General features: G+C 39.5%; 1 protein-coding gene across 4 annotated transcripts in view; it reads left to right on the top strand.

Moving 5' to 3' along the window:
• Positions 1-22,932, top strand: part of ASTN2 (astrotactin 2) — an 883,413-nt gene that overhangs the window by 716,210 nt on the left and 144,271 nt on the right. For all 4 annotated transcript variants that reach the window (XM_079113408.1, XM_079113407.1, XM_079113406.1 and 1 more), the window contains 2 exons: positions 17,704-17,837; positions 19,685-19,833. In XM_079113408.1, the coding sequence (XP_078969534.1) occupies positions 17,704-17,837; positions 19,685-19,833 (283 nt within the window). The remainder of the gene's footprint in view (positions 1-17,703; positions 17,838-19,684; positions 19,834-22,932) is intronic.

Below are 22,932 nucleotides of genomic sequence, written 5' to 3'. Positions count from 1 at the left end.
CTTCCCTCTTTCCCCTTAGCAAGATTCCCTCATCAGATTTCCGAGGCTTCTAGATTTGAAAATCCTCCTGTGTGTTTATCTGTTCACTTATTTTCTCAATTCTCTTCAATTTTCTTCTATAGCAGTTATTCTATTTTCTACTTATGCTTTTTTGTAATTGTTTGATTAATGTCTGCATCTCCTCCTCTATCTTTTGTTATTTTACTTTGCGATCACAACCATGGGTATGAGAAAGAGAGTTAGTGACTTCAGGGACAGAAGGGATTATGTAGGCATTTGGTTCAACTCTAGTCTATTTTTTGATTCCTTCCTTCCACACCTTGCAAGAGATGGTAGAGTTTGTGAACATTTCCAGTTTTCAAGTGGCTTGTTTGCTCAGTGACTTCTGAGCATCCTGTTTCCCTGGTGAGAAAAGGCTTTTCCTCACATTGAGTCAAAATATTTTCTAGTAAAATTAGGAGGTAAACCTCATGAGATCAGAGACTGGACCAGATTTTGCCCCGCATTGCACTAACAGCTTATCATGCCGTACCTGGCACATGCTAGAAATTCAATGAATATATTTAAGTAGCAATAAATGAAGAGAGTGCAAAGGGCACCAGCCTGCGTGGGCATGCTCACACGGGGCTTTCACCTACACTGACTCCTCTAATCCTCTCATCAGTGCAAAGCTAACAATATTTACCTTCATTTTATAGATAAGGAGTCATAGTCTGAGAGAGCATAAGCAGCCATCCCTTGAAGCCACACAGGGCCAGCAAATATCAGAGCCAAGTCTGGATTTCCTTTTGCAGTTGTCCCTCATGCCCTCTTTCCTTCCAACAGCATCATTTATCTGAGGGCGACATGTGAAGATTGCTCCGCCAGGGCAGTGCTGGGCTTCCAGGAACAGAGCGAGCTGCAGGCTCCGTCAGTGTTGGAACTTAGCCCTGTTCACAGAGACCTCTTCTTGGGTCATTAGGCAGCTTTGGTCAGCAGTGATGCTAAAGGCGTGGAGAATTCACCAACAATCCAACTCACTCTCTATTTCTTTCTAATCTAAGAAGAAAAAAATAAAAGAAATTTTAAAAAATTTTAAAAAAGAAGAAAAAACTCATTCCAGACTTTCCTCAAAATTTATCAGGCATATGCAGTTGAAAACAACATAAGTTTGTACCATTTCACAAACAGTTAGTCTGTGTGGTGGCTTCTTGGTCAAAAGAGCTCACCATTCCCGATTTCTCTGAGCAGAAGGGTTCCCTGCCATAAATTCATATCTAGAGAGGAGGGGAAGACTATAAGAAATATGATTTCTTCATGGGTCATTTATTTCTATTTGGTTTTAGCTTTGTCTCCGAATTATATCATTTTAGGGAGCACTGTTAAATTCTAGGGTCTGCTACCCACCCTTAAAGTAATTTTGTTTAAAAAAGCATAGCATAGATGGAACAGCATGATGAATCTCTCTGTTCCCGTTACCTACTTTTGTCAATGATCAGTTCATGCCAAGGCTGCATCAAATGCTCTCTCCTCCACTTCCCCTCCACCCTGGCAATTTTCAGCAAATATCTCAAACATTATATAATTGTATACATAAATATTGAAGTTTACATGTCTAAAAGTTAAACACAAAAATTAGGCTCTATCCTATGACCAAACTTTTCAAATTAACAGTAATTTCTCTGTATTAAACATCCAGTCACCATTCATGTATAACAGATTGGCTTATGTCTTTGGTACCCGTTTATTTGTTCCAAGTGTGGTATAAATAAGATTCAAATGTCATGTTTGTCTGTTAAGTAGGTCTCTTAATCTATAGGTCCCTCCCTCCTTCTCTTTTTTATTTCTTGGGATATCACAGTGATAAACTTGAGTTGTTTATTCACTAAAATCCCCAGAGCCTGGATTCTGCTCATTGTGATTGAATCCTGCTTGTGTGATTTAGCATGCTCTTCTGGCCCCATGTTTCTTGCAATTTGGTAGTTAGGCCTACAAGCTTGGCCAGACTTGATTATTATCATTTTTTTTTTTTTAACAATCTGCACAGTCAGAATTGATAGGCCTATAGACCAAAGGGATCACATAGAAGAACTTGTGCTTTCTACTCTAGCAGTTAAGAGTTTATTTATTTATGATGCAGGTCAAATCTGTCAATCGTGGTTATTCTTTTTCCAATGTGACTTTTGGCAAGGGACTCTTAACCTTAATTCTCTCAGATGTGATATAAGCTTAGTAATAATATATCCTAATTTCGAAGGTTGTTGTGTTAAATGAGTTGGGTGATACCATGTTCAGCTGCATGCCTGGTGCATGGTATATGCTAAGACAAACTCCTACTTGTCTTATCTTCCTTCTTTGCTTCCTGTTGCTCCCCTTTCTCCTCCATCTCTACATTTAACTATTTTATTTTATGATCACATACATGTCCATAAGGAAGAAAAGCATAGAAGGGATACGCTCACCTGTGACTTGATTCTTTTCTACTCTCCAAGAGCATGTGTTTGAATACTTCTAAGAATGACTTGCTCTGTGACCCCTAAGTAGCTTCTTCCTTCATTACTATGACATCCTTTTTTATGTCAAATCAAAATATTTTCCTATACATTTTCTTCCCTTGTTGTTTCTAGTCCCATCCATCAACACTCTAATGAGCAAGTCTTAGCTCTTGACTTAGTAGGCAGGGCATATGTTCTGGAATCAAAGAAATGAGGATTGAAATATCAACTTGGCTGCAAAATTTGTGTGCCTTTGGGCATTTTGCACACTTTGGTCTTTAAGCTTTTGTTTTCTCATTAGTAATGTCTGCTTATAGAATTGTTTTGAAAATTAACTCAGATAATCCATATAAGGTACTTAATAATACTGTCTGACACATAAAAGAAACTCAGTAAAAGTTTTGTTTCCTGGTTCTAAATGACAGGCTTTCAGGTATGTGAAATCATGTTAGGTCTCAGTAGAACATTTCTTCTCCCCTGCTGACTATTCCTGGTTCTCTCAACAGTTTTTCATCACGAGTCTAAGTTTTCACTTAGACTCTGTCTTAGACTGTTTGCTGCTATACCAAAATGTCCAAGACCGGACAATTTATAAAGAACAGAAATTTATTTCCATTTGGTCCCGGAGGCTGGGAAATCCAGGATCAAGGTGCCAGCAGGATTGGTGTCTGGTGAGGGCTGCTCTCTGCTTCCAAGATGGCACCTGTTGCTACATCATCTGGAGGGGACACTGTGTCCTTCCATGGTGGAAAGAATGGACAGGCAAGAGAGTGCTTCCTTCCACCTCGAGCCCTTTCCTAAGAGTATTAATCCCATTCATGAGGACAGAGTCCTCATAATCACTTCTCAGAGGCCACACCTCTTACTATTGCTGCATTGGTAATTAACTTTCAGCATGAATTTTAGAGGAGACACCATTGTTCCAACACTAGTAGATTCATTCTTATCTCGATCATTCTGATTGTAGCCCCTGAAAGAACTCTAGTATATTTAAGTCCTTCTTGATTTGTATATATGATTTATTGAGAGAGAGGCTGGAACACACAGAGACTGCTTTAATTGCTTAGGGAATTCAGAATAGAAGCTAAGTCTCTTGCTTTTAGACTTTTGATTTTGTCCTTGGTCATAATGGCTTTTTTCTTTATTGTTGTGAATGTAGCAGATATTTAAAACACAACTTCTTTTCTAAAAAGAAAAGAGACTGAAACTTAGGAGGAGAAATCTCTCATAGCCTGTGAGTTATAGAGCCAGTATATAATCCTCTAATTTTCTGGTTCCACTGCCTTTGTCTCAGCATGGAAGCTACAAAGCTTCCATTGTCATCAGCTCCTTTTCCTACACTTTAACACGGGAAAGCCTCTTCTATCATCGAATAGCATTCCTTAGATTCTAGAGTCCCTCCTGCCACTATTCTCTTTTTGGTCTTTCCTTGCTAAAACTTCATTCTCATGTCTTAGTCATTTTCAGCCTAGTGGAAGCTAGATTCTGTTGTAGTCCAGTTGAAGTTTTTGACTGAAAACTCAATACCCTCTATATTTTATTTTATGATTTTTTATTTGTTCTAATTAATTGTATGTGACAGGAGAATGCATTTATATATTTTGATAAATCATACATAAATCAAATGTAATTTCTCATTTTTCTGACTGTACATGTTGTAGGATCACAAGGATCATGCAGTCATATATGTACCTGACGTAGTAATGCTGTTTCACTCGATGATCCATCCTACCACCGTACCCCCTCCCCTCCCTTCACTTTCCTCTGTCTAATATAAAGTAACTCTATTCTTCCCTACCCCCCCACCCCTTATTGTGAATTAGCATCTGCATATCAGCAAAAACATTCAGCCTTTGGTTTTTTGGGCTTGGCTTATTTCGCTTAACGCATTTGCCAGTAAATGGATGGAGTTGGAGAATAGCATGCTAAAGACCCTCTATTAATGCAATTCAAACCCCTGTTGTTAACCCTTTTTTAGGCAGCATATATCCACTCTCAAAATAGCTTGGACTTGGTTCCTTCAAATTTAACTTGTTTTCCAACAAGATCTTTTCTATGGTAGGGGAAGTTATTGGTTCTCTTAAAAAACATCAGAGGGAGGATCATTAAGTGGAAGCATGGTAGCTTCTTGGGCGTGGGGGAGACGTGTTAGTAAGGCTCTTCCCATTCCTTCACAATGTTTCCCTGGTTGTTATTTCTCATATGTGCAGATACCCATTTTGAATGGAGATTAAGACAGAGGTATGTAGATATAGATGAAGATATAGGTATGAAGATATAGCTATGTACATAGATATAGATAAAACCATAAATTAGTTTATTTACCTTTTTATTTATTGAGGGTATTAGTTATATTCAAGGTAGACATACTTTTGTGAGGGGTTAGTGGGATGTCATAGACCAGATCTAGGTTTGAATTCTAATTTCCTGCTTACCTGTTGGATGTCACTACATATACCACAGTCTACTATAGCTCTCTTTTCTTACCTGGAAGATGGGAATAATATGAGGACCTGCTTCATAGAGTGATTCTAGATATTACATAAGATGATGTACAGAAATCAGAATAGGTGGAGATTCAAGTTCTCCTCTTACTGTATACTATGGGGATATAACTTATTTGCTGAGGATCTCCATGGGAATGCTAATGGTACTTAACACTAGAGTTATTGTTCAATAAAATTATGCATGTAAAGCATTTAGCAATGCCTTGTATAATTAAAAACTTGATAAATATTGATAAATATTAGTAACAGTTTCTTTCCTCTTCCTTTTTGCTCATTACCTTCCCACTCATTTTCCCCTTTCCTTTTTTTTGCTTCTCCTGTCTTCTGCTCTTGTTTCTGATCAAATAAATAAATACTAGCTGCCTTGCCTTCAGGCCACAAGGAAAGTCACACTGCCCCAAAGGCAAATATAGTATCTTGGATAGTTGGTTCCAGTGACAGGTTTTTTTTTTTTTAAATTTCAACATAAAATATTAAAAAGAATACAATAATTCTAGATAAGTGTAGATTTGTTCAGACTCTCTTATGACATAAGTAAACATGCCTAACTTTTATTGTTATATTTATAAATTTACTTTCGTTTAGAGAATCTTCACATTCAGGACTTAGTTAAAATTCATTTTATATCAAATATATGAATGTGTGTGGATATGGGTCTATATCTGACATTCTTTTAGGCACTTTAAAAATGATACTTATAGCAGTTCTTATTGAGGTATATTTTAATATATTCCCATTTAACATGCAGCAAGTGAAGTACTTTAACATTTAGAGAGCTGGAGTCACTACTATTAACTTGTAGCATAGTGATAACACTAGGGTTTGCACCTACTTGTTCAATACCATACTCTTAACCTCTGTATCCTGCTGGTCCTCCAGCATGTGTAGAATCTTATTCTGGATTAAATGATTTAGACTTCTCGGAATTCAATTTGCCATGATGGAAAGGTTATAATGAAGCTCCCCTTTCATAACTTCCACAGGTACATTTTCTTTTCTTTTTCTTTTTTTTTTTTTTTTTTTTTTTTTTTTTTTGTGGTACTGAGGATTGAACCCAGGGCCTCATGTTTGCAAGGCAAGCACTCTACCAACTGAGCTAAATCCCCAGCCCCACAGGTACATTTTCAAGCCTCCCTTTCAAAGGCCAAGGTAAGCCCAGTACAGGTCTAGATTGAGCACACCCTCTGTTATCCTCTGAATTTTCTCTCCTTGCCTCCATTCAAAGCCTCATCCATGGAAGCCCAATCAGGCAGAGAGGCTTCTTCCCTCAGACGCTTCCTAAGGGAACATGAGCATACTGGAAAAATGAGCTCACCAGTGACCACAAAAGGGAAATTGTCTAGTTCTTCACTCAGAAACTTGCCATTAACTTAAGCTAGCATTTAGCAATGTAAACTCCACGGTCTTGGACAAATCCTCCACATGAAACCTTTCCATCCGCCTCTCATCTCCAGATGTTCTCACCACAAGGGAGAGGAGTTACTATCTGTCAAAGGATAGCAGGCCTTAGAAGACAGGTCTTGTCTATTGGGTGTGGTTGGGATCCTTGGCTAAGGACTTTCCTTTGGGAAAATTGATGAGTTCCATCCAGTTTTCCCCTTCCAGGAGTGAATAGGCCAGGAGCAACGCCTTGTAGGAGACAGGCTGGGAGGAGGAGCTCTCCTCTGAAGAACTTGGATTTGTCTAAAGCTAAGAAACCCTTGGCAGTTCAAGGTCACAGGGCAAGATGCCTTGGGAAGATGACTCACAGTTAGATGGATGAGGCTACTGATATGGCTGCATCTTCTCCCTGGAGTTATAACTGATGTTTCCTATTGCTCATAATTGGTCTGCTATTCATCACTTTCACAATTGCTATCAGTTCAGTGACAGGCAGGACAAATGGTCTGGAGATAGTTTAGAACAAAGTAAGCAAAATCTATTGCCCTAATGACTGAGTAGGTCTATTAGGATCACATAGATAGACACCCTAGGAGCTCCCAGTCTTCTATTCCTCAGACTGTACCATCCATCCGTTCAACACTTTTCATACAATAAGCATTTATTGAGCACCTACCTTGGGTCATGCTTCACACAAAGAATTTCTGATACTGTAAGGTAAAGAACTCATGGGAAAAGGAAAACAAACAATTCAATAAACTGTAGTAAGGTCACTAACAAATGTGTTGTCCAAAGTATGGTGGGTGACTTCAGTTCTCCTGGGAAATTCGGGAAGTGTTTGTTTCTGGAGATTATAGTTGTGGTGGGGAGTCTTAAAGAATGAGTTTGATTTGATCAGAGGTAGGACGAAGGAAAGATATCATAGGCTAAGAGAATCCATGTATGAAGACACGAGGGCATAAAATTTTGTTGCCCGCCTGGTCCAGCACTAGTGATTCAAGGTATCCGGTAAACAGAACGGGGACAGATTATGGTAGTGGGACTGAGGGTACAGAGACTGGTATCACTGTGAAGGGCCCTGTGTCAAGCCAAGAGGCCTAATATTTATACTTGTCAAATCTTTTCTAATGCTAAGAAACAGAAACTGATTGAAACTTTCTCAAAAAGGGGAAGTTATTACAATGATAGTAGGTAACTCAAGGAGAGAGTACAGACAAGCTACATTCTCAGCAATAATTCTGGAGTCCGTTTCTCTCTGTACTTGGGCTGCCTTGTGCTCTCTCTGTCTCTCTCTCCTACCTCCCCCTCTCTTTCTTCCTCATTCTCCCCTGACTCACACCATCTTTTCTGGCTTCAAGGTACATAACTAAATGTCATGCCTAACCTAGCCAAACTTTTATCTAATACCATTTCAAACCCTCAGAAAGACCAAAGAGCATGTCAGTCTAAATTACCAAGAAAATTTATGATTGGTCCTGGTCGTATTAGTTAACCACCTGTGGTCCAACTAGCCTTGTTCAAAGCAGCAGGGTTATTTAGTTCAGATATAACCACCAAACTAAACTCTGATATCTGATGCTTGTGAAATAGCTGTTAACATCCTATAGGTTTTTAAATATTCAAACTGGAGTGCCCAAACCCAGGGAGATACATTATGAAGTACCAACACATACCCAAAGCCACAGGATAAAAAGATAAGAGATACTCAAACTTAGTATTTATTACATAAGACTTTCCTAGGAGTTTGTTAAATCATAGATTCTGGACTGTCTGTCCTAATATTGTGATTTAGAGGGTCTGAGTTCAGCCTGGGAATCTGAATCTGAATCAGGCACTTCAGGTCATTGATGAAACAAGGCCCAGGGACTTCTCCATGAGAGTCATTTTGTGAAAAAATTCTGTTGTTTATATTTTTTAAAAAATCCATCTATTGTAGAGTAGAACGTGTAGTTTGTATAAATATTTAAGAAAAAAATGTGTTCAGAGAAATTTTGCATTTGTCTCTTGTTATTCAGTGTATTTTGTAACACAAAGTTTGAAAAATGCTTCCATATTCTATTGGAGGATGTGGAAGGTTTTTAAGCCAAGAACTTTATCTCAGAGTTCCTGGGCTCTTTGCAGGAGGAAAGGAAGCATCCAGTAGGAATGAGGCAGAACTTAAGAGCACAGAATTATCCCAAAGCTAGACTGAGATGTTTTCCAAGCTAAGACAAAGTGACAGGGAGAGGTATGACAGTATTAGGATTCTTGATATTAGTTAATTTATCATAGACCAATCGGTTAATCAACTACTGAACCCAACATTATATCAGGAATGAGAGATTGAACAGTAAGCAAAACAGGGCCCCCAAACTCAACATGTACACAGTCTATTAGGAAAGATGGATAAGCAATTAGACAATGAAGTATAAGACAGTAAAAAAATTTGGTTACAGGAAGAGGAAGGAGAAGGTGCATTACAATGGGAAGTGTCTGCCCCAGCTTTAGGGAATCAGGGAATGTTGCCCAGAAGAGGTGGTCTTTAAGCTGAGAGTTGTTCATGGATTAATAATGGAGGAAAATTGTCAGAGGGAGGGTGTTTCACGGAGAGGAAGTAGCATTAAAAATCTAGAAGAAGTGAGAAGCATGCCTGGTGCTTGGAATGCTAAATGGACAATGGGAAGAAGTAAAGTAGGAAGGAGAAATAAGGGCCAAAGACTTGGGGGACTTGACATCAGCACAAAGGTGTCCAAATGGCTTATAGTAGTTGAGTAGGATGTGGCAGAATCTGTGACCAGAATCATGGTGGGCTCACATAATCAAGGAAACCCCGGGTCTGGTCTGGAAACCATAGCTACACATGTTCTTGCACTCATGGTGATACCAGAAGGTTAGGCCCTTAGAAATAAGAGTGTACAGTATTCTCATTGTATATGTAAGATAATTGAGGTCCAGAGAAGACTGACATGGCTGAGATTGAACATTTAATGACAGAACTGGGATGAGCTCTCTTTCCTGGGCAGCTCCTGGCTAGTGGAAGGTTTTGTGTTGACCTACAATCTAGACTTGCAGAACTTGAAGAAGAGTTCCACATCCCCACATGTCATTAGAACCACAATCAAAGTCAAAGTTCCATGGACAAGTATGTTTGTTGAATGCTGCATTTGATACATTACCTTCTCAGGACTTCCCAGGGACTGTTAACATGTTAGCAGCTCCCAAGTCCTATGTAGAATAATCTATTTAGTTTTATTTAATGTAGTCTACTCCAAATATATCTGATCACAGAAATGACCCTGACCTTCCACCCCAATTTTGTTGAACTCAAAGTCAATTAATGTCTCACTGAACTGAGATTCCTGGTAACATATTTTGGGATATTGTTCTGGCCAATAAGGGGTTGGGAGTCATCAGAGCAAGGCTAATGAAACCAATCATGCTGTCCCCTTCTGAGAATGCTCCTCAATTACCACCTTTCCTTAATATTTAGGAAAAAAGAATAGACACAGAAGGGGATTGTGTTCTAAATAAGATGTGTTTGAATCCTGATTCCAAATCATTCTGGATTTGTGATAGTGATCAAGTTACCTGATCAGAGGCACCTCATACTTTTTAAATTTCAACTTTTTTAGGGTTGAATGGAGGCCCAATGCAGGGATGCACACCTTTAATCCCAGCAGCTTTGGGGGCTGAGGCAGGAGGATTGCAAGTTCAAAGTCAGCCTCAGGACCTTAGAGAGGCTGTAAGCAACATAGCAAGACTCTCTCTAAATAAAACATAACAAAGGGCTGGAGATGTTGCTCAGTGGTGAAGCACCCCTGGGTTTAATCCCTGGTTCCAAAAAAAAAAAGAGTTGTAAGGAGACAATTTAGCCTAGCCAACAACTTACCACAGGGTTAAACATCTAGGTTTCGGAATTTATGAAATGTGAGTTTGGATTTAACCCTACTAAATAGTGACTATGTGACTAAAGAGGACTTCAAGCTCCCTGGGTCTTCAGTCTTACTTCCTACATAATGGCAACAGTAGGAGTACCCAATTCATAGTGTGACTGTGCAAATTAAATGACTTCCTATATGGCAAGCACTGAACGCTGTGTCTAGCATATAAAAATGCTCAAAAAATGCAGTGTTATTTTTAATGCTTTAAAATCTAGTACTCCATCCTCTTCATGAGACGGATGAGAGCTGAAATATGAGAATAATTGACAAGAAGAACAGCTTCTTGCCTGAGGATCATTGAACATACCCTATCATCTTGCCTCTGTACATCTTATGAAACAGCTGACAGAGCCCCATGAAAGTGTCTCGGTGGGATGTATATTTATTTCTCTAATATTTTTTCATTAGCAGAGGTAAGTGTTGCAGGAAGGGGGCTTGGCTGGCTCTAAATGTCTTATTCTGTCATCTAGATTAAGGAGTTGTTCTGTTGGACTCTCATCATTCAGGGGAGAATGGCTTGAAAAGTGAAGTTTATCCTGACAGCGGAAATTAGGTGTCATTTCTGTGATTTATAGAGTCGTAGATTGAGTTACACAATTTCTTATATAGGAAATGGGTCTTTGCCAGTTGGTATTTCTTCACTGAATGGGGGGAACTGAGACTGAAGGGAAGAGATGGGCTGAAGGAGGCCAGAGGTAAAGATTGGAATTTGAAGCTGGAGTCTCAAGTAGACCTTTTCTGTATTGTGTTATGTGATCGGGGCCAGTACCTTCTTGGACCTTTTATTTGCTTCTCTCTTATGATTTTCTGGAGCTGTTGAGAGCTGCTGCATCTACAGGTTGTCAAGAAGCTTTCAGAAGTTAGTAGGCAGATGCCCTACCACAGGTCTAGAATTAGACCCTACATTTGATCTTAGCCCAAGGTTGAAAAGCAATAGACCTATAATTAGGAAAGGATTAAGAGTTGTCTCTTCTCTTCATTTCACTCCTTTCTTTGTCAAGCTATGAACAGTATTTGTGAACTCCTCTATGGAACAGATGTTGTCTGGCAGGACATAAAATTGACTTTTTAAAGAACAGTTTTAGTTTCCCAGCACAATTGAGCAGACCTCATAGAAAATCTCAATATATCCCTTATCCACATATACCCACAGCTGTACCCACTATCAACATACCACCAGAGTAGTATGTTTGTTATAGTTGATAAGTCTGCACTGTTACATCATCACCTTTCAAAAATCCATAATTAATTTTAGAGTTCCCTTGGCACTGTACATTCTGTGAATTCTGACAAATGTATAACGATATGCCTACATCATTATGAGATCTATATCAGTGAAAATGCTTTTGTGCACACCAAAGCTCTTCTAGATATGTATGTAGTTGAAGGTTTCTATTTCCCTTCTGTCATTACTCCTTTAAATAATCATTAGTTGCAACCTATTTTAAATAATCATTGAAGTGACTCAGCACACCTACCTTCATGCTTCGTTTGGGAATAAGAATACTAAAGTTAAGTAACACTACCCACTTCGCTAAATGTGTTCTTGCACATGCTACTTAATTATGCAGTCATTGATTTTAACGGAATGACCGGTTAACCTCCTCATTATCAGAGGACAGGACATGTCTTATTCTGTTCCTAGCTCCCTTTCTCTTATCTTCTGTAGCTACTAGAGAAATGAATGATTGGAATCTCCTGCAGCCATGATGAGAGGGTGTGTCGATGCCTCAGTGTCAGATGGCCTGGGGAGATCCTATCCCAGAGTTCCAGGGTGGCTATAAGCAAGTATTTATGCTCCTATGCAGATTCTGCTGATTCCCTCTTCAATCCTTCCTATGTTCAGCAATCTTTATCCTCCTGATCAACTAAACTTATGGTCAACATGGGTTCGGCAATTAGTGTCCCTACAAATCAGGGACATCAACCACTGTCCTTTCCTCCCCTTTTTTCCTTGGCCCTAAAAGCTTTCTTATTTTATACCTTCAATCGCTTCTTGGGAAAAAAGTGCTCAATCTACACCCCTTCAGGCACTAATCCCAGTTGTCTCCAAAAGGAATTCTTCTTCCATTATCCACCCCTTCCCCATTTCGATGCTGTCAGTGTAAATTGGTCTTTTTATGGTGATCAATTACAGTTCTGTCATCTCTTGCTAGAAGACTAGAACAGCAAAAAATAATAATAATAATAATAAAATACAAGTTTAATCTGTGTCACAGCATCCTATTCCACATCCATGAAGTTTAACACCTATTTTTGGAACCTATTATGTGTTCACAGAGTGATTCATATATCTGACCTTGACTTAGAAGAGTTCACTGTCTGATAGGTGAGAAGGACACATAAACAAGAAAATTGCAAGGAAATGTGTAATCTGTAAAAATTGAGTGAGAGGAGAAAAGAGGGAGAGAAAAAAGAAATCTCTACAGGTATAGCAAGGTCCTGGTGGCAGGGAATATTTTCTGAAGTTCAGCAAGAAGGAAGAAGTGGGGGTAGGGTGTTTTGTACCAAAGACACAGCATGAAAAAAATATGCATGGATAAGAAACAAGTGCACTAGCATAAGCAATTGAGAGTGTTCTGGATCATAGAGTGGAGCAGTGGGGAGAAGATGGGAGAAGAGACACCAGCTGAGGAAGGTAGTGGAAAGTTTGAAGAGGTTCAAATAAGAAGATAGAAGAAGCAGTGGTGTTTTAGAAAGCTGCGAGAGGATGTTCTGGAGTTGGTGATATTGGGGCGGGGAGTCCAGTGCAGAGGTCATGGATATTTCCTATAGAAGAAGCATTACTAACGTTCACCAGAGATAGTAAGGATTCCAGGGAAGGAAGGTTTGTTTTCAGATAGAGGGAGGAGCCAAGACTTCTAGAAGCACCAAATAGATATGGATGATATAAGTAATCTTGGGGAACGAGAAGAACACAAACGTACACACGTGTACACATTGTCTTAGCTTTTAACATTTATAAATTGGGTTGTTTCATTCAGCGTTCTATATGAACTTTTAAGTCAATTCAACAAATATTGACTGACTTATGTTTCATGTTAGGTACTATGTAGAGCCCTGAGATGGAGCCAGGGGATCAAAAGATAATAGATTATTTTGTCTTTAGAAAGCCTTTCCCCTCCTTATTTGGTATGGATCAGGCAGCCATATGACCAAGCTTATTAGTCTGGTGGAGATAACAAAGTCTATGAGGCTTAGAGTGAACACTTTTTGGAATCTTGCAGACCATATCCATCTGAATATCAAAAATAACTGACTTGGTATCAGCACATGAGACTAATTTTTAGAGTAAAACCTACAGTCATTGGAAGTATGGAGTATGGAATTTAGTTCACGGGCTTAGTGATGTCCTATGTAGATGGCCCCAAATATCTTAATCAAATACAGGATATCTAAAGCTTAAGATTCCTGAGATATTGTCATAATTTTTAGAGCCAGAAGGGCCCCTTCCTTTGTATTCCCACAGTCTCCTGGGTGTATTTCTTCACAGCATTCAAACCATAGTAATTTTAATTCTTTGTGTGTCTTTACCATTAAACTGAGTCCTTTGAAGTTAGCCACGGGGTCTTGTTCCTTCCCTTTCTTTGCTTTCAGACTGCGCATGACCAGGAGTAAGAAGTTTGGTGAATGTTTATTGAATTTATTGAAACTTCAAAACTATATCTTTTCCCCCTTCATTTTGCAGATGGGGATTAAGTCTCAGAAAGAAGAATCACTTGTGCAAGTTCAAATAGGAAAGTAACAATAGAGGCAGGAATAAATCCTAGTTTATTTTGATTGCTTAACATTTTTGTGGCTGTTTTCTCCTCCTAACCAACTTGGTTTGCTAACTAATTAGCTAGAAGTTGGAAGCATTTACAAGTTCTGGAAATGTAAACCTTTGTTATGAAAACCAATGACCGTGCAAATGGAGCCCTTGTACTAAGTAGATTTATTTTTTAGGTCCCTCCACTTCCTCAAAAGCTAGGAGTCAATAGTACCTCCAGCAAAAGGTTCTGTTTTCCTCTGAGAAAACACACACACACACACACACACACACACACACACACACACACACACACAAGCATATGACCCAAAGCTGAGAAACTGAGAAAGGATATTTGGGGTGAAATCTTAGCATTTAACTGTGACCTAGGAAGGTCAAGGGTGCCAGAATTCCAATGAACTTTCATCAAGTTCCTCCCTTCTCCAAGTTCATCTGTAAATGGGGATAGGAAACCCATCTCAGAGGGTGCTTTTGAGCATTAGCAGGAGAAATAGAGTAGTTCCATCACAAAGTTACTCTATCACCTTGAGCCAGCCCGCTAGCCTCTCTGGGCCACTGTATCTGCATCTGTAAATGGATTAGATTAGATGATTTGCAGACAGAGTCTTGTGAAGCTGGAACATTTTACGATTCTCCTCCCTTGGGATCCAGTTGGACTCTAGATGGAGTGTTGCAAGGGCTGAAGACGTAAGGAAAGAGTGATCCCGCACTGACACAGTGCTGGCTTCTGCAGCCTTGCAAGGGCTCCCTGTTTGATGTCAGCCTTTTATCAGAGTGTGTTTGTGCTCTCTCCAAGGTTTGCCTGGCCATTGCACCAGTCCCCATTCTGTTCCTCAGGGTTCTGGGAAAGAGCCAGCGGAGACTCACAGGCAGGATTTCTTCCCAAGAGCTGCCTGGATGGTGAAACTCACAAAGTCCAGAGAGATTTCCTGTTTTGTTTTGTTTTCCACAAGCCCAAGTTCCTATTGATTACAAAAACGACATACAACACGCTCACTAACACACACACACACGTGCACACGCAAAAACAAAAACACACACACACAAAACAGGATGTTCTCTCTCCATTGCTGGAGTCCAACACAATATTACCATCTGTGTCACTTTCCCTCATGGCCCTGGATTTCACCATTATGGTAATTAAGACCTTAGCACCGGCTGGAGATGTTATGAACCTTAAGCTATAAGCAGTTGTACACATTAATTTCACTAAGGGGGAACCTGCAAATGAGGGAGAAAAATGTCTGACATTCAGCATAACCTCATGCCATACCATCTGGTTTCTGTCCTCAAGAGAGTACCTCCTTCTGGCGCTGGTAGGAGAAGGGACTTTGTTCCCAGCATAGGTGCTGGCACATAGTAGGAACAGTGTTCTCATTGTATATTAAACTCCATTCCATACACTTTTTATGCAAACATTTTATACCAAAAATACATGTCAGAAGTTTAAATTTAATTGAGCACCCTTTATTTTGTATTTACTGAATCTGGCAACCCTACTTTAGTTAATCCCAGTGCTCTGTCTGCATGGTTGAACAGAAAAGACCTGTACTTGGGAAAAACAGAGATATTGTCTGGGATTATGTTTCCACCATTTTCTTGCTGTGTAATCTTGGGAAAATTGCTTCACTACTCTGATTCCTATTTTCCTCATCTGTAAATGAGGCTTATAATATCTGTCTATCAGGACTATTGTGAAGATTATAGTTTTAAATTTACTTAGAGTACTTTGAACTGTGTAATTGGGTGCCACATGATCATTAGCTTTTTATGATTTTTTTTTCATTTCTGTGGGTTCTATACTTTACTCAGGAAAAATTAGATAATGTGTTCATCCCTAGGAGAGGATAAAGGTAAGAACACGTGGTATGAATAATTAGAGTCTTCTTGTCAAAACCTCTGGGAGAAATGTGATGGAGGCTTACACAATAACATTCTTGATCACACATTGTCCTTCCAAATTGGCATCCTGGGTAGTTAAGAAGGGAAAACCCAGGCCCATGTTAGACAAACATTCTGCAGTTGAGTCTTCTGAACAATGCAGGATGGAAAAAGTGACAACTGGGTAATCAGGTGTCCTTGGTGATAGATAGAATGCAACTTTCATTTAAAAAGTACATAAAAAGTTAAAAAAAAATATGGAAGGAAAGAAAGTACACAGAACTGACGGACCACACACCTGGTAAAGGAGATCCATCTTCTCTGGAATTCTTAAGCTTTAAAGAGAACTGTCACAAAATCTAAATGTCCACAGCCTTGACTTCCATGCCTGTGTCTGAGAGAGGGGAAAAAGTACAAGAAAAGACTTGAGGCCTGCAGCTGTCCTTGACCCAACTAAAGAACAATAACAGCTTTATTATTATTGTCTTTCAAGTTCTCTTTATAACTGAATGTTAATGATCAGTTTTTCAGTGTTCATTCATGCATTCACTACATATTGACGAGACAAAGGTGCTAAACCCCATGAGAATGTGCATGGAATGAGCCCTGGTTCTTGCCTGTGTTGGGATGAGTGCTTCTTGGATGAGACTGGCAAGGAAATGTGGCAGGAATGGTCGGCATTACAGCATCCAGAAGAGGAGCATGATCAAGCTTCAGTTTAAGAAAGTCAGGGTGGGATTCCCAGAGAATGAGATGTTTCATCTGAGAACAAATGAGTGAGTTGTAGTACACGAAGGGGAAAAATCCTGGCATAGGACAGGATATTAAAAAAGGGAGAGAGAGAGACAATGAAGGATATTGCAATTAAATAGAACATTGATCATCATTTAGTGCAAAGGTCAGCCAAACATGGCCTTCAGATGCAAAATAGCCTGCTACTTATCTTAGTAAATAAAGTTTTATAGGAACACAACTGCGCCTGCTTATTTAAATAATTATCTGTGTCATTGTCAGGCGACAAAGGCAGTGTTAAGTAATGGTGACAGAGACCACCTGGCTACAAGCTGAACAGATTTATTCTCCGATCCTTTATAGAAAAAGTTGGTTGTCTCCTGTTTAGACAGAAACTCACCATTGGTGGAAATGTTCGTGGTTGCATGAGAGTGGGTAGTACCGTGCCAGAAAAGGTCAGATGAGTGGTCAGAGAAGGAACTAGGGAGGGGACCAGCCGCTAAAACAAGGAGTTGAGCCTGAACCTCGAGGGCTCTGGGAGGCTTCTGGAGGGCTTTCAGCAGGGCAGCGACTTGGTCATCTGACCAAGCATTGTAGCCTGGTATTTATGAGGGCAGGCTCTGGAGTCAGACCACCTTGCAGAATCCAAGCCCTGTCACATGCCATCTGTGAACTTCCAGCAAGAGACTTTCTGTGTGCCTCTGTTTTCCAGTTTGTCTGGTGGGAAATGATCATGGTATCCGTCAAGGCAGGGTTACTGTGAATGTGGAATAGTGAATGTAGATGGAGTTTCAGGATCTGGGAAGGTGCTCAGTGGTTGCTGTTAGGATTGTGTCTCCATGATCATTCTGGCCCCTGGATAAGGAATTGCTCAGGAAGGGAGAACCCAGTGGTAGAATACCAGGGATTTAAGCACAGAGGGTGTTCTGTGCCGAGGAAGACTGCCCTAAGGGCCTCCAAGCTGCCATCAGGGCGTTAGCACCTTTGTCCTCAGTCTGCTCCACTGCCACCATCTTCTCTTCTGTCATCCTTTCTTTCAGGCTTTCAAGAATGCACTGATGAGTTCCTACTGGTGCTCAGGGAAAGGGGACGTGATCGATGACTGGTGCAGGTGTGACCTCAGTGCCTTTGATGCCAGTGGGCTCCCCAGCTGCAGCCCCCTTCCGCAGCCGGTGTACGTATGTATGGCCCCTCTTCCTTTGGCGCCTCCTTTCGCGGACTCAGTCTTACTTTGACAGCCCAGGATATCTTGGTTCTGTTCCCAGTGTGCCTAACCAGATCCCTGAAGTCTCCAGGACCCTCCTTCTTTGGGAAAGAAGGGACCTTTGAATGAATGGAGGCATGGCACAGGGGTAGATGCTGATATCTAAGTGTGTTATTTTTTTTTCTTCCTTTTTTTTTTTTTTTTTTTTTTGGTACTGGGTATTGAACCCAGGGGCCCTTTGCCACAGAGCTACAGCCCTAATCCTTTTTATTTTTTTAAAAATTTTTAGACATAGTCTTTCTGAGTTGCTAAGGAGCTCACTAAGTTGCTGAGGCTGGTCACAAACATAAGATCCTCCTGCCTCCTCCTCCCTAGTGTCTGGGATTACAGGCATACACCACCACACCCAGCAGTGTGTGCTATTTTTAAATGAAGCTGTTTAGACCATCATTCCTTCCTTCACTCGGCTACTCAGAAAGGTTTGCTGGGCCACTGGCTACTGTTTTGTCAATTCCTGTTGTGAGTATTGGTGCTACTGAGATAAAATGTAGGACCTCTCCTAAGGAACTGCATTTTATTAACTTGTTCATCAAATAATTTTGAATACCTGTTTTGTGCTGGGCACTGGGGAATAAATATATCGATGGACAAAAAGGCATACTTTGTACATTTATGGAGGGGGGAGTTTAGCAGAGGAGATAGATACCAGGGGAAAATATGACTTATTTTAAAATTTGAATAAGAAAACTTTAAAGAAAAACAAAGAGTTGTCCACAGGGAGAATAATGGAGGTGTAAGTGGAAGAGAGGAGGAAAAGGCCGGAACAGGCCTTAATTACGGTAGGAGTCAACCAGGCTGTTAACAGGTAGCAGGAATCACAGTTTAGATAAAATGAATGGTGTACATGAAGGCCCTGACACAGGAATGTCACATGGGGAAGTAGAGGAAGGTCGTCCTGATTGGAAGACTAGGATTACGGAGGTGAATTGGCGTGAAAGACAAAGAAGTGGGTAGGCGCCGGTATCATGAGGTAGAGTCCCATGATGCCCTCCATAGGATGAGAAGAATCACATTATAAGATGGTCCTTGAAGAGACAGTGTGGTATAGTGTGAAAGAGAAAGATTCTGGGCTGAGAATAAGCAGAGTTACCATTACAGTCCTGTCTCCAACTTGCTGTGTAACCTTGTGCAAGCCATTTCCCTTTTCTGGGCCTTATTTTCCGCATTTTGTGACATGAGGGAATCATATACTTCATTATCTCTAAGGATCAATCCAGGAGAATAACTGAACCTTTAGTCATTCTGGTTTTTTTAATTGATTTACAAAAGGATTCATTCCAGGCTTCCTGCTCTTTTTGAGAGAATATTCAGTACTAAGTCTCCTTTTGAGGGACTTAAGGATATTGGACAGTTGAGTAAGACATTGTGGAATTGAAGGGAATGGCAGAAAGATGGAAAGCTCCTATGTTTGAAGTCACTGTTAATTTATTTGAAAATGAGACATCCTTGAGAATACAGTTTCAATAATTGGAAAACGAATCAATTTTCTTTGAGCAAATACTGTATTCAGGGATTAATTAGTTAAATTCCACATTGATCTTAAAATGCAGCTCTTTGTATCTCCATTTTATGGATGAGAAAACAGAGACCTCAACAAGTAAAATAAATTGTCTGTGGCCATGCAAGGTTTTGGTGGTGGATGGAATTAAGATCTGAATCTAGGCTGAAACTTTTGCTTCATCTTGACACATGCAGACTCTTGGACTCCAGCATATGCTGGCTAGAAAACAAGAAACCTTTCCTGTCATTTCCTCTAGGCTGCGGCTGTCCCCAACAGTGGAGCCCTCCAGCACTGTGGTCTCCTTGGAGTGGGTGGATGTTCAGCCAGCTATTGGGACCAAGGTCTCCGATTATATTCTGCAGCACAAGAAAGTGGATGAATACACAGACACTGACCTTTACACAGGTAAGTACGTGACTTCTCGTTTCTTTGGAATATGACAATGGAGGGAAACTTGATTTTCTAATGTCTTTGGGGAGTTGGTATCATTTGACTTGGGAAGGCATTAAGAAATGTCATTATTCACTGATTTTTTTCGGTGCCCATCAATATATGATTTTTTTGTATGCTTTTGAACAAGGATAGATAGCAAGTTGTAGTTGGAAAGGGTTTCTCTGAGTAGGAGGACCTTCAAAATCATATAAGGAAGGACTAGTTGATTCTGAAGAGGATTTGACCTTTGGGAAGACTTCTAAGTCTCAAGTTTGAAAACTTTGGTCTGTAAATATATTACCTCTGCGTCTGAGATGAAGAAATTCAAAGAATTTTCTTTTCTAATGAGCTGTATGAGTAATGTAATGAGATGTGATGGGTCTCCACGAACTGTTCTTTCGGGGAAGAATTGGAAGTGATCCGAGTATGCAGGAGTGTTTACAAAAAATGACTTTTAAAAAAGCAATATTTGCTTGTTACTCGGAATATTTCCTCTGAGTTTTTCTAAATTCCTGATGCTGCCAAGAAGCTAAGCATTCACCTGTGATCCATATTGAGGGATTACATTCCCTGCTCTCTGTTGACTTCTATTGAGTAATTATTCTTTTCCAGCCAGAAAACATTAATTGAGCCTGTCCCTCCTCTGCCAGGACCTGAGCTAAGTGCTTTGTTTAGCATCTCTCTGAATCCTCACAACTTTAAGAGGCTTGGTGTTTACTACACCCATTTTAAGGATCAAGAAACCGAGACTTGCCCAAGGTTATCCATCTAGTGGTATTTCCTTAAACCCACAGTGTTAATCCTGAACCATGACTGGGTTACTGAAAGAATTAAAGAAGTGTACTTTCTTGATTAACTGTCTAATTAGAATATAAACACAAGGAGGAAAAATGACTTGTCTATTTTAAACCAGGTTGACTTCCCTAGACCTACCATAACCTCTGGCCTTCAAATATTTGTGGAATGAATGAATAATGAGTGAGTGAAAGGGCCTTCATTTATTGTTTCCTTTTCTTTTTGTCTCTCTCTACCTTTTGTTTCTCCTATCTTTCTCACTTTTCTCTCTGAGCTATTTTTTGCTTTGCTTTCTCTGAAATCAGGAAGAAATTACTATAGTGAGGTTGTGGATATGAAATGGGTCATAAAGGCCCAGGTTATGGATGGCATAAAAAGCCACATGGGCTAGTGTTTGGAATACTGGGCTTAACGGGGCCTGTTTGATGATGTTGATTGGAGGAGGCATCCCTTTCACTGAGGACTTAGCCATGGAACAGTAACTGGCAACCTGTTTTGTCTCATTAGTTTTTCCTAGTTTTTGACTCCTTGTACCTATTGCTTGTGTGTTCCCGCAGGACTATGTGAGCACATGCAGGTATAAGTTTAAGTGTGCGTGTGCTTGTGTTCATTTGCTTGCACTTTTATTTTTTTAAGTGGCTGAGATTTGCCAGCATCTGTGAATGGGTGAGTGTCTTTTTGTGTCTACCTGTGTAAAATGCTACTTTATAACAGCAGAGATTTGCAGACCAGAGATACCAAGGGAAATGAAAGTTATCTGATGGTGGTTTCACACATGTGGAGGCTTTACATCTCTATAGCCTGCTTCTCTTTTCAGAATTAAAAAAAAAAATCCAAGTAATATAAGAATGACTACTAACCTTGCTTTCCCGATAAAGTCCTACAATCATTACACAGTAGATCTAGGTCACTCCCAAAACAGTGCTTGTTCTTCAATATCATGTAACATCTATGTCAAAACTCAAATGTTGCTTCTTCTGCAGACTTCTCGACTCTTTCAGCACAAAGTTGTTTCCCTCTCCTTACAGGGTAACCATTCTTTCTATAATTTCTTTGGCATACTCCACTCACTGCTTGAATATCAATAGAAAATTCCATGTTTGGGCTTGATGTGGTTTCCCATACCTGTATTTCTATAGTTGCAGCTACTGGGGAGGCTGGGGCAGGAGGATCAAAAGTTCAAGGCCAGCCTGGTCAACCTGGCAAGACCCTGTCTCAAAATAAAAAATGAAAAATAAATATAGCTCAGTGATAAAGCACCCTTTAGTTCAATCCACAGTACTGAAAAAGAGAAAAAGAAAAAGAAAAAAAGAATATCCAGGGTTTGAAAGATCTTAAAAATTCATCTAGTACTACTCTTTATCATTTTGGTACATCTTTCAAAATCTATACTGCTTACATGCCTCCAGAGATGAATAGCTCAGTATTTCTTAAAGTTTTCTGTATATAAGATTGTGTTGTCTACAAACAGACAATTGTTACTGTTGCTTTTCATTTTGGATGGCTTTTAAAATTTTTCTTGCCCAATTGCTATGCCAAGGTTTTTCAGTGTCTTCGTGAATGGAAGTGGTAAGAACAGGTATCTTTGCCTTATTTCTAATCTTCTAAGCATTCAGTCTTTCACCATTAAGAATGATGCTAGCTAATTTTTTTGTAAGTGCCATTTGTTATGTTGGAGAATGTATCTTGCATTCCTAGTTTGATGAGAAGTTTTTTAGTTTGTTTTTATTAGAAACAGTTGTTGAAATTCTGTGTCTATTGAAATGATCATAGATTTTGTCTTTCTTAGTTCATTAATATGGTAAATTATGCTGATGAATTTTCAAATGACATGATAAACTGCATTCTTGTGATAAATCACACATGGTAACAATGTATTCTCTTTTTAATATATATATTTGGATTTGATGTGTTAAAACTGTATCTCAGATTTCTTCTTTTTACTTTTTTTCTTATACATGAGTGTGTAGGAGCTTTGCATCTAATGTTCCTGAGGAATTTTGATCTGTGTTTGTCTTCATACAATACTTTTGTGTTTTTAGTTATATCGGGATCATCGTGGTCTCACAAAATAAATTATGAAATGTTTTCTCCATTTCAGTGTTCTGAAATTTATCTTCTCAATGAATAAGTTTGGTTAAAATTAATGGTATTTCTTCCTTGTCTGGTCGAATTTACAGGGAAGCCATTTGGGCCTACACCTTTTCCAGTAAGAATTGTTTAAACTACTAATTTAATTCTCTAATAGATACAGAGATATTCAGGTTATTTATTTTT

This window comes from Sciurus vulgaris, assembly GCF_902686455.1.
Source record: "Sciurus vulgaris genome assembly, chromosome: 15".
Taxonomy (NCBI): domain Eukaryota; kingdom Metazoa; phylum Chordata; class Mammalia; order Rodentia; family Sciuridae; genus Sciurus; species Sciurus vulgaris.
Note: the sequence above shows the minus strand (reverse complement) of the source record. Positions and strands in the feature narration are given on the sequence as shown.